Source organism: Protomyctophum parallelum (genome assembly GCF_964188405.1).
Source record: "Protomyctophum parallelum genome assembly, chromosome: 5".
NCBI classification, from domain to species: domain Eukaryota; kingdom Metazoa; phylum Chordata; class Actinopteri; order Myctophiformes; family Myctophidae; genus Protomyctophum; species Protomyctophum parallelum.
The window spans coordinates 54,648,813-54,662,265 of NC_139702.1; the positions used below are offsets into that span (position 1 = coordinate 54,648,813).

Genomic DNA, 13,453 nt, shown 5'->3' on the forward strand with positions numbered 1-13,453 from the left:
GTTGACTTGCCCCTGCATTGGAGATTGTGAACCAGTCACTGCATTTCAGACCTCAACAGGCTGCTGGAATTGGTGCCAGCTTTCACATACGCTCACGCACGGAACAGGACCACCATCACACACACAGTGCACACATGCATCGATGCACTTCTCTCGTCCTCTGCCACTTAACCCATTCTGACCGGGCACCCATTTTGGTGTCGGCATCATGTTATGCTTTAGCTATTTAAAAATAGCAGATCTACAAGCTCATATCGCGCCACCGAGTGGCGCGATACGAGCTTGTAGGTCTGCTATTTTTGAAAAATCGAAGAGCGACTGACATTTTTAGAATCTGATCTCAGGTCAGAATGGGTTCATCAGACCAGTGTGTGTCCGGCGAAAACCTCGTATGAATCTGATCTCAGGTCAGAATGGGTTAATGCGCGTGCACACACAAACGTTCATACTCAGCCATTGTACACAGGATCATAGACACCCATGCATACTCAACCACCACGCACATACCCCATGTCCAAATATAACCACAAAGTATAAATACGCTAGGAATTGTTTCCATCTGCCTCATAGGCCATCAAGCAGAGGAGGAAGGGGGGGCTCAGGTAGACTAGATGGCGAGTTTGAACATCACTAAATGATTCTCCCACCCACCCTGCTGTACGTTTGCCAGGTAGAATAGTTGGTCCACATTTCTACTTTAACCCATTCTGACCTGAGATCAGATTCACACGAGGTTTCCGCCGGACACACACTGGTCTGATTAACCCATTCTGACCTGAGATCAGATTCTAGAAATGTCAGTCGTTCTTCGATTTTTTTCAAAAATAGCAGACCTACAAGCTCGTATCGCGCCACTCGGTGGCGCGATATGAGCTTGTAGATCTGCTATTTTTTAAATAGCTAAAGCATAACATGATGCCAACACCAAAATGGGTGCCTGTTCAGAATGGGTTAAAAAAAGAATAATAATAATTTAAATGGATTTTAGGCATTTCTCTGGCTTTCATGTGATAATACAGGCGATTAACTTGACACATACGAAATAGTAGCTGGATTCCTATCAAGGTTGTTGCTTTTTGGTCTGTGCGTGCCTACAGTATGTGAGGCAAAAGTAGTTGGGTGAGCCACGGGTCACAAGAAAGGCCATTGTCCTGCTGTGCTCGTTGGCTAGATTTCACTTGTGAACGCTCCAGCCTCCATGTTGTAATGTGGTTTGATATTACTCATTTACATTTGATTATTATTAAGCAGTTCTTAAATTCATTTAGATGAGTGCAGAGAAACCGAGGGCAGGGAGAAGGGAAACGTGCAACATGACGGGAGGAGTCGGACTAGAATCCTCACAATTGACAACTCATGGTCAGTCAGTGCATGTACTGCCTATGCCACCAGGCACCGTTGGGTGCTCAAAAACTATTTCCTCAATCAGTTGAGATTGACTTGGGAGTTGTCACATATGATTTTGTTACACCTGCAATGACAATATTATTTTAGCTGGGCTAGACTTGATGGTCCAACATAAGTCATGAGATGAAATGGCCTCCTGCAGCTCACTGGAAGTTTGCTTTGTCTGTACTAAATGAAACACTGTCAAATATCCATGTTGGATCAAGTGTGATCACATTCTTTTGAACTTGACATAGTACGGGATTACACACTGACTAGGCTGAGTCTGGTCCATCTGACTGGCCTATCTAAAGCCTGATGAATGATCACCCTTTTCCAAACTCCCTGTGTGCAAAGACTGATTAGTGCTGCGTTTATTTTTACTATCTGCCTGTCTGAATCGGTTCAATTCCCATTGTTTTTGAGGATTAGGTGTGGTTGGCTGCTCACTCGTGCGCTGGCAATGTTGCAAGACAAAAGTAATGGTAACCTTTTGTGGTATTGAGTGATTTAACACTCAGAGCTTTGAATTGAATCCCTGTGGCTCATTTTAAAGCTCCCACTGCTGAAAATGCAGAGAAGGATTTGAACACCAGATATGTGCGCCAGCTGTCCTCATATTTCACAGAAATTGGCGTTGGGCTTCAGTTTTCGATGAGCTCCGCTGTGTCTCCGTTCAGACACAATGGACTCTGGAATGGAAATGAGTTTAAGGATGAAAGTTAGAAGATTGTCAATTTAGGAGGTTTTCGCTTGCTTGGAGGTCAGGGAGGGAAATTAGCTAGCTTTATACCTGAAAATGGTTGGTTTGAATCTTTTTACTGACTGTCATGTGCTCTTGAACACAACAACTCAGTTAATCGAACTAATCTATTTCATTGATTTATAAAAGAATCGCTTAATAATCTGGGCATGTTATTTTATTTTTATTGTAGGCAGAGAGAAAAATTGCAGATACCATGTCCGGGAGCTCTGTGCAAGGCATTGCCTAGCAACTGGAGCTGTCAAAAACTAGATTTGATGTGTTCTAAAAATACATAAAAGCGTGTCCAGACGTCCTGGGCACCTATAATTTCACACCTACGGGTGTAATTATAAAGACGTCTGGGGACGTCTTGGGAAGAAATTGTGTTACAGATTGTCTAGAACGACATTGGAGGAGTTATTAGTTTATAATGCATCCAGCATTATTTTTTGCGGTTCTTGGCGTCTCCGTCGCCTTGTAACGTTTTGCTTCCATCATCCATCATTGAATATTTTCCCTCCGTCCAGGCGTCCACACTACCTTTTAATAACGATCTTTAGCTGCATTTTTCTTGGAAGTGAAGCTCAGATTGAGGTGTTCATATCATCATACAGAACATCGTTGTTTTAGGAGCTCAATAAAACATCTGCGCAACCTCGCAATACTATATTCGTATCTAGCGGCTGCCCCGGAAATGAAAGATTTTGGTCTCTTCAAAAGAAGACCTCGCGGCTGAAAAGCTCTATGGTGGCAGAGAAGCGACTAAACTTGACCTTAAACCCCGGCGCGAAGGTGTTCATCAAACAATTTTAGAAAATAGTAGTATCCATCCTCAGTTCGGTTTGGTTTGAATAGATTAAGGTGGAATGGAAATGTTAATAATACTGAAGCTGTACAATGGCTGACCACAGTGCTGGCCTTAAACAGATAGTACTGTGTATAGCAGTCTGCATTTCCAGAGCTGTCACTCTTACTTTACCCTCTCCATCCTGTCACCCCAGAGTGTGTGTGCACAGCTTGCTGTGATTAAGGTGTCACTCGTTACAGAGTGTATTGTATGTATATGTTAGTGCGAGTGTGTATGTCTAACTCCCAGGGCTACAGCCAATCCGTCAACACAGCCCAGCGCTGGTCAGTTCCCTGCTCTTTATCCCGTCGCTCTCCAACCAGAAACAACCTGCTCCATATTACATGTGCTTAATCCACTTTTCCTGTTTATCAGTCCCAACAGGAGCCCCAACAGGAACCCCTACTTCGGAAACGGTCGTGTAGCGATTGTTTGTTTAACCCATTCTGACCGGGCACCCATTTTGGTGTCGGCATCATGTTATGCTTTAGCTATTTGAAAAATAGCAGATCTACAAGCTCATATCGCGCCACCGAGTGGCGCGATACGAGCTTGTAGGTCTGCTATTTTTGAAAAAAATCGAAGAACGACTGACATTTTTAGAATCTGATCTCAGGTCAGAATGGGTTCATCAGACCAGTGTGTGTCCGGTGGGAAACCTCGTATGAATCTGATCTCAGGTCAGAATGGGTTAGCCAGGGCCTCCTTATGTATAATGTAAAGGTAAGGGCCACATGTAATTGCTAAATGTAGGGTGTGTGTACAATCTGTAGACTTTATTTGGTAACAATTACTCCAAAATGGCCTTTTTGCTAAGGATGCACGATTTAACCCATTCTGACCTGAGATCAGATTCATACGAGGTTTCCGCCAGACACACACTGGTCTGATGAACCCATTCTGACCTGAGATCAGATTCTAAAAATGTCAGTCGTTCTTCGATTTTTCAAAAATAGCAGACCTACAAGCTCGTATCGCGCCACTCGGTGGCGCGATATGAGCTTGTAGATCTGCTATTTTTAAATAGCTAAAGCATAACATGATGCTGACACCAAAATGGGTGCCCAGTCAGAATGGGTTAAAATGTTTGGCCAATATGCAATTCATTTGTTGCATGGTCAAATCGTGGTCAAATAGTTTCCAGTGGCGTTTAACTTGCACCTGTTATACAGTAACAGTGATTCTGCGTGCAGATGCAGACAGTGCATTACAGGATGCACATGCCAAAAAGAAATAACAAAAACATTTGGTATTTTTAGTTTCAACTTGTTTACACTTTGAATGTTTCCCTAGAAAACACTGATTGAATCTTCAGCCTTCGTCATCCCAAAGGCTTTTTCAGCTTCACATTCAAACATAATAGGTTTGGTTTTAATTACAGATTTTGCATTTTTTTTAAGGCAGATATTTCCGTACCGATTATTATGACAATAATTGTAAATCTCTACATATTACTGAGAATTGTATTAGGCTCCTGAAAGTGTATGAAAATACTGCAGGTGCATAATGATAAATATAATATTCACACTGTCATTATTGTGCTGGGATAGGGCTACGCTCCCACGCTAAAAGGAAATAACTGCTTGTCTATTCATCTGTCGGATCGATTAAAATGAATTACAAGAATCTAATATTTAGGCAATATGAAGCAGACGAATAGGTTGGCTATCATTTCTTGCACGTGTCATTGCTCAACTTCTTGCTTGTTTTGTCTTACTCTTTAGTTTTATTTAGTTTTTGTTTGTTCTTTTGTTTTGTTTAGATGTGTATGAGCTAATCAGTTAAGTAAAAACTAACTTTTGAGTGAAAAGGGGGCAGGTATTTATAAGAATTTATTCTTCTTCCTGCTCCTTTTCGTCATGGGTGTATCAGATCAGGTATGAAAGACAAATGAATTATGAAAGACAAATGAATTGTTATCTATTATGATTTGTACTGTATTGTGATACACTATGTGCGAAATAAAATAAAATTAAATGAAAAGGGATACATAGGTCTAAATGCCAGTTCTCGCCTATTGGTAGTTCTCATATTGGTTGCATTCACCTGGTGTCCCAGTAGGTCTAAATTAGTCCCACACTACAGTTGTGCATGTTTTTTGTTGAGTTTGTTGATTAGATTTTTATTTTTATGTAAAGCACTTTGCAACTTTGTTTTCCGATAAGTGCTCGTTAAATAAATATAATAATAATAACTATTGTTATATTATAGATGGCTTGCATTAAAACTAGTTGTACACTACGCCCCAAATACAGAAAATAATTGTGTTTTTTTTTTTTTGTAAAACATAACTGGTCTGCACATAATTTTCATTTTCCAGTCCTGTTACGTGAAAAGGCGATAAATTCTGGCTCGTCAGTTCTTTTGACGTCTTCAACGCTGAGGGCTGTTAAGCTTCTTTACGACTGATCTCAGGCCAGAGCGAGGCAGATGGGCTCAACAGGAGCGTGGAGAACCGTTCACACCACCATACTGAAAGCTACATCCATCTGAGAAGTGTTTATTGATGACATCATGTAGTCGGGATCCTCACCACCTCTATCAAAACAGAAGTGTGGTGCTCTGCGTGAAGCCGGCTAGACGACGCCCAAAACACTCTTGGACAAACTAATGTTTCACGGATTTTTGTGAAGAAATGCCAAACGTCACACTGGTATAGAGTTATTTAGTTGTATTTTGACGTTCTAACCGTGTGTACAAGACTTGTATTGGCTGGCTCCCACCCTTATCACCTTATCAACTGTCATTATCTCTGCCAGCCGAAGGCCAGGAGTTAGATGATATTTTGTGTGTGTGTGTGTGTGTGTGTGTGTGTGTGTGTGTGTGTGTGTGTGTGTGTGTGTGTGTGTGTGTGTGTGTGTGTGTGTGTGTGTGTGTGTGTGTGTGTGTGTGTGTGTGTGTGTGTGTGTGTGTGTGTGTGTGTGTGTGTGTGTGTGTGTGTGTGTGTGTGTGTGTGCGCGCGCGCGCACCAAACCTTTTGTGCACACTGCCACTTCTATCAGCCCATAGCATAGCACAATAATATAACGTTACTGGTAGTGTGCACTACTAGAAAACAAAATTGGTTTCTTTATCCCACGATTTTTGCAACTCATTTTATCACCCAGTTCTTTTCACCGGACGGGGGAGTTTTCCCGGCCGGACGTCACGCATGGAAGGAACACGTTAATCCGACCAGTTCCTTTCCCCTCCATCAGGCACAAGGGCTGGCCAGGGGGAGGTAGTTTAGAGACCAGGATTACTGCATGTTTTTGTGAGGGTATCTACCCTAGGGGACACTGATAGAACATGCAGAGCATGCGTATAGACCAGTGGTTTTCAACCAGTGGTCCTTGAAGGGTTTCCAGGTAGTCCCCACCTAAATGATGGAGAGTTGGTAACCAAATTGACCCTTATTAGAACTTTAACTCCTGAGTCCTGAGAGCGTAAAATGTAATATTGTTAAACATGTGCATTACTTAAGTCTACAGTTTAGAAGTCTACAGTTTAGAATGTGATTTTGATCAACGTTTTCCTCTTATCTCCTAATGGTACCAACAACAAGACTTGGAATTGTGGACACAATATTATCCAACGACAACAAAATATTCTAAGGCTTGGGTCTGAGAGGCTAAATGTCATCAAATGGTGGTCTGTGGCTAAAAGCAGAATAAATAATGGGCCTTGATAATAATGGGCCTCTCCATTGCGGTTATGAGCTCATCTTTGTGTTTTATTGTTGGAAGACATATTTTGTCCCTGCACTCGCTTGTTGAAGTAAAAGGATGTAGATGTGGTCAAATGCAAAAAATGATTCTCATAGTCTTAATTTGCAGGCGACTCAGCATTGTGTTGCTGGTTATTTAACCCATTCTGAACGGGCACCCATTTTGGTGTCAGCATCATGTCATGCTTTAGTTATTGAAAAATAGCAGATCTACAAGCTCATATCGCGCCACCGAGTGGCGCAATACGAGCTTGTAGGTCTGCTATTTTTGAAAAATCGAAGAACGACTGACATTTTTAGAATCTGATCTCAGGTCAGAAATGGGTTAATCAGACCAGTGTGTTTCCAGTGGAAACCTCGTATGAATCTGATCTCAGGTCAGAATGGGTTAAAGACATCCAGGGATGGTGATTTATTTTGCATCGTTATTGAATCCATTTCTGAATTCCAGTGCAGCGTTTAGTGGTGTTCTTCTGACAAGAGTAATCAAATTATAAAAGATAAGATGCTATAATAGTCAACTTTATTGTTCCCGTAAGTGAAAGCGGGTCATCTGAGCAGCTAGAAATATAATATCGATGAAGAGTACTCTGACATAGAAAATACAGTGGTTCAAAGAGTACATTGCCACAATATTTATTTTGTTCATATTATGGAACATGTTGTCATGTTTATATTGTAAATCCTACATGCAAACCAGAATCCCCTTACTGGACTGTAACATCTTTTTGAATTCATGTTAAATGGACCAATGTAACCTAGGGGATGTTCAAGATTTACTGTCCCAAATGGGGAATAATATTGTTATTTTGAAGTGTGGCACATAAAACATGATCCCTGAGGGGAAATAACTTTTCTGCATTTGATGCATTGTGGTGTGCAGGCACGCTGCACACTTAAAGCCAATTTACTGTTAGCCCCTTTCGGGACCCTCCATAAAGCTTTTCTGAAATTTTTAGTTTTATGTAGGGTCCCTGCTCATAACTATATTTTCGTATGGGAATTCTGGAACGCGGACATAAATATTCTCTCTAAGATCGTATCTGCGGCGTTTGACGGCCTTTTTTAGTTTCAGTTATTCTGAATTCGTGAACTATAAGTACCTATACAAACCGCTGCGAATATCTCCTGTGGCAGGAAGCCGTTAAGTATTTTTAATCTTTGTTTGACCGATTTGGTCGCTTTATTTCTTCTTGTTTGTTTACCGTTTATTGTACCGCCTCCCGGTGTGCGGTTGGCTTGTGCGGCTACGTCCCTGCCTCTGATCTTCTCTGTCATAGCTATAGCGCCACTAGCTAGCCAGATAGGCGGTACAATGAGGTGTCAATAAACAAGGAAGGAAGAGAAGAATCAAAGCGACCAAATCGGTCAAACAAAGATTAAAAATACTTAACGGCTTCCGCGCCACAGGAGATATTCGCAGCGGCATGTATGGGTACTTATACTTCACATATTCATAAGCCCACGAAAATTTTTCGTCAAAGAGCGCAGACAGGCGTTATCCACGTTGTTTATGTTTTATGTATGTCCGCGTACCAGGTGGCAGGATACTGCTGGAACAGGACCCAATGGTCTGTGTCGTCAAAAAGTCAGAAGCTTCAGTACCATTGGGTTCTGCTTGGAGGGCTAATTTACTGTATGCTTTGAGCGGCAAGTGTCGACAGACTCATCACGCAACGAAAGTGAAGTCAAATCGTGTCCGCTGATGGTACCTGGAAAAAATAGGCAACAAAGTATTATGCACACCTGATAGGCTCTGAGATGTAGGTGCGTAGGCAGGGCTCAATGTATTCACAAAAATGCACATAAAGTGCACAAAGACCTGCACACCGTCTGCACTTACAACATGAACACTTACAGTAAGTGTGTTGCTCAGGGACACTTAGACATGAAGCCTAATGTGTATTCATCCTGCTTGGTGTTGTGCTGATTATCAGATCTGTATTCATCCTGCTTGGTGTTATCAGATCAGTGTGACTTCTGTTTCAGATGGTGATGGAGAGTGGCGACTGGCTGGTTGGCGGAGACCTTCAAGTCCTCGACCGGATCTACTGGAATGATGGACTGGACAAGTACCGACTCACCCCTACCGAGCTCAAACAGAAGTTCAAGGAGATGAATGCAGGTACGGTACTCGACTCCCTTTTGTCTTTCACTTAACCTGTTATTGTCTGTTATTTTTCTTGCTGAAAACCTGGTGGTCTTCACTTCAATAGTCTCGTGTGACAGACTCTTGCCTCTCACAATCTTCAAATGCTTCTGTCATACAGTCTGGAGAACGGAAGCTCTGATCATGAGTAAGCAATAAAGGCGAAGTAAAACCACTTCCATTTAGTCTTTACAGACGCACAAATATATCCTAAATTAATATAAATAGAAACCATCTAAGCATATATAGCTTGCTGCTTAGCAGACATGGATATTAAAAAGTTCAATGTAAAGATATTAAAAAAAATATATATATATATATATATCGTGAACGGAAATGCCAGCTTCCTTGCTCGGATTTCGGGGAGGTGTAGTTCCAGACTCTATATAGCATTCGGAGATTGTGGAATAGTTGTCTGGTTACGCAAGACTATAACTTCAGCAATATCAATATCATGTCAACCCCGTGTCCAATCTTCATGGACATGTTTGCTCTGATATTAACTGTCAACGTCTCCCCCTCTCTTTGTTTCTCTGTCCACACAGATGCCGTCTTTGCCTTCCAGCTGCGCAATCCGGTTCACAATGGCCACGCACTACTGATGCAGGACACCCACAGACGCCTGATCGAACGGGGCTACCGCCGGCCTGTGCTCCTTCTGCACCCGCTAGGGGGCTGGACCAAAGACGATGATGTCCCACTAAGCTGGAGAATGCGTCAGCATGCGGCGGTGCTAGAGGAGGGCGTCCTCAAGCCAGACACCACCATTGTGGCCATCTTCCCTTCACCCATGATGTATGCAGGCCCTACTGAGGTAAGGGCAAAGATTTGAAATGCTGTGTGTGTGATTTGAAATGCTGTGCGTGTGTGCGTGCGACAAACCTATATTCAAAGTACTGGTGATAATATCATCATGAGAAGTGCATTGACTATTGTTACAGAATGCAAGAATCTGTATGTTTTGTCAGAGGAAAAGACCACTTAATTGGGTACTATGCTAAATATATGCACACCAGATTTAGCATTGGTACATCTATTTCTATTCCTAAATGTTTTCTAGTGCTGGAAAAAATGAGTAGCGGTTCATATATAAATATAATATTCAGCATTTCTCTTCTTAGAAGTATTGTTCAGTCCAAGTGTGCAGTTACGTGCATTATATGCTTCAAAACTAAACCAAACAGCTTTCACTCAAAATGAACCATTCAGGAACAAACAAAATGTCATTCCCACAACCATAAACAACAAAAATGGTTTATAGAACAGCACACATCCATCATGGAGGTAAACAGACACGTAGTTCTATTTACATTCTGTATGAACGATGAAATTCTTCAGAATACTTTACAAAGTTATACTGGAAAATCTTTTGTAAGTGAAAAGTTGGCACATCACTAGATAATGGGGATTTAATTTAGTCTGGAAAATTCTTTCTAGTGATTCCACAGTGAACAACAGGACCCTCCACTCTCTCTCTCTTTCTCTCCCTCTCTCTGACCAAGGATATAGCTTATTGTGGCTTCATCTGTCTTTTAATCAGTCTCTTATGACGAGGAAGTTTTATTGCGAGAGTTATAGAGATCAGATTGAGTTCTGGGAGATGTCATGAAACAGTCTGTGAGGATGAAACAACAGGTTTGGACTGCCTGGCTCCTCCGCAGTACTAATAGCGTCATAACTCTGACCCTGGATGACCATACACAAAAGCAACATTCTTATGCTTTATTCTGGCCATTTCTTAACCACTTTCAAGTCGGTGTCCCTATTTTGGGCATGTTCATAGGCTTCAAAAACACCCTGTTGTGGGCTTGTAGATGATATATATTCGACGTTCATCGTATAATGTATAAGGCTTACGTGGTTTAGTTGTGCAGTGATAAAGTATACTGACAGAAGTATTGAAATACAGCAATGCAAGCAAAAACATACATTACACACACAGACACAAGGGACATCATAAACATCTTGCCTCCAGTCTAAAATAAAAGGATTGAATAAGAGCCCACCAAAAAAAAGGATGACATGAGAATAGACAGTTGAATTGTATGACAGAATACCAGTGTTGTGATCTCATGTTGTGTTTATAGCTATCTAGCTGTATACAGGGCTTAAAGTTCTCAGTCCTGGCGACTGAGAACTTCTTTTGGCTTCAAGCCCTGTGTATATCTCGTGTTGTGTTTATAGCTATCTAGCTGTATATCTCGTCTTGTGTTTATAGCAGACTCCTCACTCATATTATGTGCACTTGCAACTCGAAAGCAAACTCCACATGCCCCAACATTGTATTTACCTGCCATAGTGTCAATCCTTACTCCTGTGTCGGATCGGTGGTTAGACTGGCATATTCACCGATACCAATATGACCCGATATGACAAATAAGAGCCGATACCGATACTTTTCCGATACCGATACAGTATCGGGACATCTTTATATATATATTTATATATATATATATATATATATATAGATACTGTATATATAGATGGATGCAGGGTTTCATTCATCATTCTAATCGTACAATTGGGGACAAGATCCAGATAGAAATTGTGAGCTAAAGCAAGTGATCGTTTTGGGACTGTTAAGGTCCCACTCCCTGCTATGATCCTTGAATCCAGCACTGAATTCCCTAGATTTCAAGCCCACATTTTGACTTACTGTGGGATTTGAAGGTTGTATAAGAGATTTTCTTTTCACCTGCCAAGTCATATTCTTAAGAATCTGTGCATAACCACCATAAGTCAGAAATATGCGAGAAATGTCTGTTTTATTCCCTCTGTGTTATCACCAAGGTTCATGTGGTTAGATTTAAGAAGATTTATGTTGTTAAATCTGTCAGAATAAGCAAAGTATTGTCTTCCCTAGTTTGTCAATGTTTTTTAAATATGTGGTCAAATGTACCGTAAAATCTCTGGTGCACGCAACATCATCTCTCTCTTTTATTATAGTGCTAATCTGTGTGTTTTGTAAAGAAAAGACACCTTACTGTGAACATAAGGTTTAACGGCATCGGTCAACAGCATCCACATTCTTGCACCATAGTATTTAGCCATTTCCCCCCACGCATTTTTCCAAATCAATTAAGGAGCATTTCACCCATTTTCAACCGTTCTTCATATAATTGGTCCTCATTGATGGATGGCACCATTTCTGTCTACTCATCTGTGTCTCAGTGGTAGGCTGTGGACAGTTCAGAACAGACCAATGACATCATCCTTGGGGATTCCTGGCTAATAGAAACTACAGCCTTTCTCTTCCTGGAAAGTTAGCATGCTGAAATTGAAGCCATTGCTATCACATGTACACAAAAATGAATTATAACGTTTGAAATATTGCTCGAAATTGCCAACCCCGTCTAGATACAGCAAGTTGAAAATGGTTGAAGCAGTCCATTTAAGGTAATTGGCAATAGTTATACAATTTATTTCCTTTCCCTTCTATTTTTCCAACTGCAAGGGATATTATTCCAGTCGTCATTTTCCAGCCTTTATATAGAAGCTGTCCACCCAAAACCCCACTCACATTTATTTCCTAAGAGATTGTACCAATGTATCAACTCACAGTATCTTTGTCCACAAAAAGCTGAACTATATTTTCAATATGTTTCTAAATTCTAATAAATTCTTTGAAAAGTGCAAAATCTTGGGAGAAATGTAAATGAAGAATATAGCTGCAAGCAGCGATAAGGCGGGACCAAGGAGATAGAGAGAGAGAGACAGAGAGAGAGAGGACAGAGAGTGTGGAGAGAGAGCGAGAGAGAGAGAGGGAGAGAGAGAGAGAGAGAGAGAGAGAGAGAGTGTGGAGACAGAGAGAGGACAGAGAGAGGACAGAGAGAGGACAGAGAGTGTGGAGACAGAGAGAGGACAGAGAGAGGACAGATAGTGTGGAGACAGAGAGAGGACAGAGAGAGGACAGAGAGTATGGAGACAGAGAGAGGACAGAGTGTGGAGACAGAGAGAGGACAGAGTGTGGAGACAGAGAGAGGACAGAGTGTGGAGACAGAGAGAGGACAGAGAGAGGACAGAGAGTGTGGAGACAGAGAGAGGACAGAGTGTGGAGACAGAGAGAGGACAGAGAGTGTGGAGACAGAGAGAGGACAGAGTGTGGAGACAGTGAGAGGACAGAGTGTGGAGACAGTGAGAGGACAGAGTGTGGAGACAGAGAGAGGACAGAGTGTGGAGACAGAGAGAGGACAGAGTGTGGAGACAGTGAGAGGACAGAGTGTGGAGACAGTGAGAGGACAGAGTGTGGAGACAGAGAGAAACAGAGTGTGGAGACAGAGAGAGGACAGAGTGTGGAGACATTGAGAGGACAGAGAGTGTGGAGACAGAGAGAGGACAGAGTGTGGAGACAGAGAGAGGACAGAGTGTGGAGACAGAGAGAGGACAGAGAGTGTGGAGACAGTGAGAGGACAGAGTGTGGAGACAGAGAGAGGACAGAGAGAGGACAGAGAGTGTGGAGACAGAGAGAGGACAGAGTGTGGAGACAGTGAGAGGACAGAGTGTGGAGACAGTGAGAGGACAGAGTGTGGAGACAGTGAGAGGACAGAGAGTGGACAGAGAGTGTGGAGACAGTGAGAGGACAGAGTGTGGAGACAGAGAGAGGACAGAGTGTGGAGACAG

The 13,453-nt window shown here is 42.0% G+C and overlaps 1 protein-coding gene across 1 annotated transcript in view; it reads left to right on the forward strand.

Moving 5' to 3' along the window:
* The window catches only part of papss1 (3'-phosphoadenosine 5'-phosphosulfate synthase 1), a 38,281-nt gene that overhangs the window by 14,219 nt on the left and 10,609 nt on the right, over positions 1 to 13,453 (forward strand). Inside the window, exons 9-10 of the mRNA XM_083765647.1 lie at positions 8,674 to 8,809; positions 9,379 to 9,647. Coding sequence (XP_083621773.1) covers positions 8,674 to 8,809; positions 9,379 to 9,647 — 405 coding nt within the window. The remainder of the gene's footprint in view (positions 1 to 8,673; positions 8,810 to 9,378; positions 9,648 to 13,453) is intronic.